The sequence below is a fragment of the Mycteria americana genome, chromosome 2 (genome assembly GCF_035582795.1).
Source record: "Mycteria americana isolate JAX WOST 10 ecotype Jacksonville Zoo and Gardens chromosome 2, USCA_MyAme_1.0, whole genome shotgun sequence".
NCBI lineage: Eukaryota > Metazoa > Chordata > Aves > Ciconiiformes > Ciconiidae > Mycteria > Mycteria americana.
In genome coordinates this window covers 39,605,721-39,611,720 of record NC_134366.1, presented here as the reverse complement: position 1 = coordinate 39,611,720, position 6,000 = coordinate 39,605,721, and the positions used below count along the sequence as shown (strand labels likewise).

Genomic DNA, 6,000 nt, shown 5'->3' with positions numbered 1-6,000 from the left:
ACTTGATAATATGTGGAAAAAAATAACAACTGGTGGATGATTTGGTCATAATCCCAGAACCGCAGGGCTGGATTAAAAACCATACTTTGGGGAGCTGTTACCTGCCTGTGTGCCATTATTACTTGCTAATCGGGGCTATTTGGTATAAAAAACATGACATCATAAAAAATTCCTTTAGTGCTTTGATTGCATCTGTATTTTAAGAAACATCTCCTAAGAAAAAAGCAAAAAGGTCTCTTATTTTCTGGTAGAAATCTCACAGTAGGTACAGAAGGTGAATTAATTCTGTTTAAAGTGTTGGTTATTTTAGTGGTTTCTCAAATGTTCTGTGACTGTCAGCTAAGTCAATTATTTGTATCTGGCACCGAGATGTAATTTAACATTTAAAGAATGGATTTGACTGTACTTGCAAATTCTAAAACTAATCACATTTAACAGTGAGGATGTTCTTAAGCGACAACTTGTCATTCCCGTAGTTGGGAAAATACATTTGGGTATTTTCCAGGTTATGTCTGAAAACTTCTGGGCTAAAAGTACTTCTATTTCTGTCCTCACACATCTTTGCATAGCAACAGGTCACAAATAAAAAGGCTTACAGGTCACAAAGTAGTAGGTAGAAAGCAGAGATAAACAACGGGTAGGGGAGGAAAAGTGTTTGTAGAATAATTGGGGAAAGAAGAATAATCTGGATCTTTGTCTGTTTTGCTGCCAACTCCACCTTATAGCCCCATCAGCCTCAAGCAACAGTGCATCCTTGTTTCTGGAAGTGTTTTGAATGTCATGTCAGCTCCAAAGACTTGAGTCTCCTGGTGCTGAAGCATCATTTCTGGAGAAAATGCTTCAGGGAATAATATTACAAGATGCTCAAGCATGTGGCTGTGGTTCCACATGGCAGTGAAGACCCCCAGGCGTGGGTAGCTCAACCCTCGTGGAGACAGCAGCTTTCTTTTCAGAGTAACCTGTGGTATCCTACCCTTTGCCACTGTGTTTATGGTGTCCTTTATAACCATTTTTCAGAGCTCTGCTCTACTGAGGTTCCTGCACTGTGCACTTGAGGAGGTTGCACTCACATGATGAAAGCTAGGTGTGAATTTCATACTCATTTTTAGTAGGGTTACATGAACCAGTCTGCACCTTGTAAGAACCAGCCTGAAGGAAGCCACCTTCCAAATGAGGTAGTAGAAGGACTCTTCCTCTCCCCCTCGTTCCTTTTCCTTCCCTATTCTACTCATCCAGGCCGAAGGTTTCTGAAGTTTTGCAGAGACATGGGAAAGTATTTAGATTACCAGCAGTAGCTGGAGAAGAACAGTATCTTGATGATGCTTCTGACCCAAACTGCCTTTTACGCATGCCACAAATGTATCCCTTCACTGAATTTTCTCCTATGATCAATATTGATACACAGCCCTGTGAAAAGAACATAGTTGATTAATTTAAAGGAACAAAATGGGATGGTAACATCTGAGCACTATTGGCAGTATTCTTAATGCTTTCTTTGCCTTTTTCCCATTATTTTCCCAAAGCAAAGGAACACTGCATCTCACTGGCTGGGTGGCATAGCCTCTTTGAATCAGGCAGGTGTAATATTAATCTGCAGCCAGACCACGTGTGGGATAGCTGCAGAAAACAGTTCAGCTTTCTTGTGGACCAACACTGTTGGAGCAGTAAGAGCCGCAGTGAAGGGCAAGGCGGTTGGGAACAGGAGCTGTGCAGGGTGACAGCCCTGGCTGGGCACTGCAGGGAGGGGACCTTGGTACCCCCTGCGTTGCTGGGCCGGGGGGAGAGGGCATTGTGCATTTGTGAGAGAAACAGCGGGAGAGAGAAAACACAAAACCAAGTGGTGGTTCCTGACATTGAGGGAGTTGGGATCCCGGCTCTGGGGTAAAAGGAATATCTAACCCCATCATTGGAGGTGGTTTTTTCCTCTAATGAAACAACCTGCAGGAACCCTAAATATTGTCAAAACGGACAGCAGAGGTGTCAGGTGCATGTTTTCTGTTTCTAAGGAGAGTAATTGTAAATATTTATTTATGTAAAATCACAACGGGAAAAATGGTTGGAGTGCTTGCAGGAGTAAGAAAGACGCAGAAGGAATTTAAAATAAGACCAACAGTAAAAGCTGGAAGACTCTCAAAGGCAGCAGCCAGAGCCTACTGGGACACAGCCCAAAGGGTGACTAGCAAGCAGAGGTGAATCTTTGAGGGGCACAAATATCAGTCCAGGGAGGGAAGCCTGGCGCTGCTCTGGGAAGCCAGCGTGGGCCCAGGAGGTGCCCCGCATCCTGACGCCGTTGGTCAAGGGGTTTCTCATGGAACACACAGGAGCAGGAAAGCTTCGGTTAGATTAAAACTCCTGATGGGAATGAGCCACTGGTAAAGGCTACAGCTTCATTAGGAGAAGGAAAGTATCATTGGCCATAAGGGAAGGCCGTCACCTGGCTGTGGATCTGGCTGGGCAAAAGTCTTGGGGCTGGACTTGGCTGGGCATTTAAAAGCTTTCTATCTTGTTCGTGGCTCACAGAAGCCTGAAAGGGAGGCAACAGGTTCTTTCAATAGAATATCTCTTCAGCTTGAGAGAAAAAAATAACCTTGGGATTGGCCATTTGCACTTGATAGACCAAATGAGTGGCTAGAAAGATAAGCCAAAAGCAGGGTTGTGTGGTGGTTACCTTTCTAAGCTGATAAAAAGGGCAGTTCCTGACCAGCCTCTGGGGAAAGGCTTGGACTGGTAGCAAAATAACAGTCTAGTATGGTGTGGTTACTGTTGCTTGAAGTAAATGGGTCTTTAAAATAAACACAGTTACATTAAAGAAGCACCTGATTTGACTTATCTGTAGTTTCTCCCCTGGTGGATACGAACTGCGAGAATCACAAATTGGGTTTCCTGCTCAGGTCAATGCGGATAAAACTCAGGGATGAAATTAGCTTAGGATTTGTAGACCCCTCTCTGGTGGCATATGGTGCAACTGGCTGTGCTGAGTCAGGTGAGAGCAGAGCAGCCACGCGGGCGCACAGCCTGCCCACAGCTTCGTGCCTGTCCCCAGCTTCGTGTCGGGAAGGGCAAGGGGAAGACCAATGCAAGTTGCAATAGCAAAGGACCCCCAGGAGGTCCTGTGAATTAGCAGCAGACCAATGAGTAGAAGCCCACTTGATCCTGTGGGTGAGGGACATGGAAAGGACATCAGAGGCAGTTCAGGAGGTTGTGGCATTTGCCTTGCACAGTAAATAAAAATCAGAAGATGACACAGCTGCTAGTGAGGAAGATGGAAGCTGGTTGCGACGAGGCTCCTTAAGTACAGCTCTGGGTCTTGCATGCAGGAGGGGAAAGGGGCTTCTGACCTGCTTGTGGCATTACCGGATGACAAGGCACTCGGCTTGTCAAAAAAGGTTCAGTTACTATAATGCAAATGAAGGGAAAGGGTTCAGTGAAATGCTGCTTAAGGTGGGTATCATGAACGTCCACTCACTCAAGAAAATGCATGTCAAAGGATCATGTGGTCCCCTCTGTGTTCCCCTGTTCCCCCTGGTTTAATATAAAGGTTGACTTGGTTGGCTTCATGTGGTGAGCTGATGGGGGCAGAGACATCCTGAAATACAGAAGCTGGGTTTGATACGTGGACTCCTGAAGTGCAGGAAGCTGGGACTACACCGGTGGCCAGTTCAGATTTTTTTTCTGGGGCAACATCTGTGTTACAAGTAAGGCAGCTGTCCAACTGGAGACTGTGGAAGCTCCTCTGAACACACAACCCAAGCAAAGCCAGTATTTTTCAGGTAGTTGTTTTGTGGTGACCAAGATCTCCAGCTGCCAGGGACAGAGGCCAGTACAAGAGCTGAGGCAGTGCTTGCTTGGCTTTCCAGCGAAAGAAGCAGTAACCGATCTGAAGGTTTTTCTATGACCTGTGAATGTTTCTGACAGGCAGCAACCAGTCCAAAAGGGAACCTCAGCTGAAAGCGGTGCTGCAGCTGGCACGGAGATCGCAGCTGGTTCAGGTTAGCTTGTCCATGCTGTATCGTTGCGGTGAGTGAGCCTAGCGCTATCTGTAGTCCATAGGTATTGGACGTGCTGGTGAATACTGGGGTTGTGTTGTGACCAGACTGGAAGGTGGAGGCTTAAATTCCAGCACAGCAAAGCAAGCTGTTTCAAAATCAGGTATTTTCAGTGAAAGGATGGGAGCTCCACCGACAAGCAATCCAAAGTGCTGTAAAATCAGCTTATTCCTTATGTACTTGTAGACAGATAGTGCTTGTAGGCCTCTGCTCCTAGTACAGACAGTTCATTTGTGGGTTTGTCAATATGACCAAACCCCTGCACAGGAAGGGAACAGTCTGTGACTTTGTATTTTAGCTTCCTTGGTTTTTACAGTCTGTTTCATATCGGACACAGAGGCTTCCCTTGGGTGGGCTGTATTGGCACAGGAGAACCAGCAGCAGGATTGCGGCAAAAGAAACTGCTAATCTTAGTTAAAACTATAGAAAAATATAATTTGTGTTTATATAGGAGGAAGTTTGTTGTCAGGACAGGCCATGTGTCCCTGCAGTCTTTAACTCTTGGTGCTAGGTTAGTGTGTGACTGCAAAATCAGGGGGCACGTTCAGCTGTAATGTAACATCGGACTCGCCCAGGACACGTCCGGGAAACCTATTTCATGCTGCAGCTTGAAAGAAGAGAACTGGGAAAACCCTTCAATTCTAGAGGGAATTGTTTGAGGAAGATCAGAAATAAGCAAGAGAGAAAAACCCCACAGGAATTAACAGACCCCAACCTAGATGTTCTGTTTCTTCCCTTCTCCTCTCCAAGGAATCACTGCTTTAAGGAAATTGCGGGGATGCTTTCTGTAGTAACACAACTGTGATGGTAACAGGGCATTTGGGATGAGAAGATGGATGTGGGAAGAATGCAGAAGAGGACTGAGACAGTTGGGAGGAAGAGAAAAGCAGCCGTTAACCATTTTTCTCAGGAACTAGCAAGTGTGTAAGCATAAAGGCATGCTCCTGGGCAATGCACACAAGTAAAGGGAGATGCTTTGTCTAAAGAAGGCAGTACCACAATTTCAGTTTTCTTCTACCCAGGGAAAAGTGTTGATGGATTTTTTTTTAGCTTCTTGAAACTACAAAGTTAACAACTTTTTACAATACCAAGTCAATACAGAGTTATGTTTTGTGAAAGGCAGGAGAATAAAGAATAAAGTCAGCTGGGCTGTGAATCTGTTGCAGCGAGGGAGTCATGAGGAATTAATTTAGTCCGTGGTAGTAAAGTTTCAAAGAGGAGTTTGAAGGCATTTCTCTGAAGTTTTTCTGAGCACACAGCAACACCCACAGTCTCATAGGGACGGTCTGGGGCTGTCTGAGCATACGGCGGAGCAACATCAAAGTCAAGTACATGGTTGATCTCTGCCAGCACTGACAGATTATGATCTTGCAGTTGCAGAAGGGCGGCACTGGTGTCTCTCGGCTTTGTTGCTGCTGATCTCACAGATAAAGTGGGAGAGGACTGGGTGGCAGTGAATGACACGTAGAAGTCTTTCGGGGCTGATGCAGCAGCCATCTTGCGTTAATCTTTAGGGTTTCAGGCTCTTCTACAGGTTGTAGTAGGTTCTTAGAGTAGGTTCTTAATACTCAGAGTATTTATAATATTGTTCTGGTGTGACAAGCAGTTGTGTTTTATAATCCAGTTCATAAAATGACTGAGACGAGATATTGTGATTTTTACCAGACTGGGACTCTGTTTTGGATGTTGTAATTGAGTCATCAGTGGCTTTGGGGGGGTTGCTTAACTTCTCTGAGCCTCAGTTTCTCATGCACTGAAGGGGAGCACATCAAGTTGTCAACATCGTTTAACAGTGTCTAGAGCTCTGGACCTTTGTAAATGGAAGGCAACAGAAGGAAAATTGCACAAAATAGCCCTGTTGTGGTTATTGGTTAAATGTGGTTAAATAAACTTATAAGCCATGAGTTTATTTTATAATTTTTTTTTTATAAGCCCATATTATAACCCACTGAGT

The 6,000-nt window shown here is 45.0% G+C and overlaps 1 protein-coding gene across 1 annotated transcript in view; it reads left to right on the top strand.

Annotated features, from left to right (window-relative positions):
* The first annotated feature begins 2,895 nt into the window (after window positions 1-2,895).
* Window positions 2,896-6,000, top strand: part of COLQ (collagen like tail subunit of asymmetric acetylcholinesterase) — a 37,937-nt gene continuing 34,832 nt past the window's right edge. Inside the window, exons 1-2 of the mRNA XM_075495430.1 lie at window positions 2,896-2,983; window positions 3,916-4,017. Of these exons, the coding sequence (XP_075351545.1) occupies window positions 2,896-2,983; window positions 3,916-4,017 (190 nt within the window). The remainder of the gene's footprint in view (window positions 2,984-3,915; window positions 4,018-6,000) is intronic.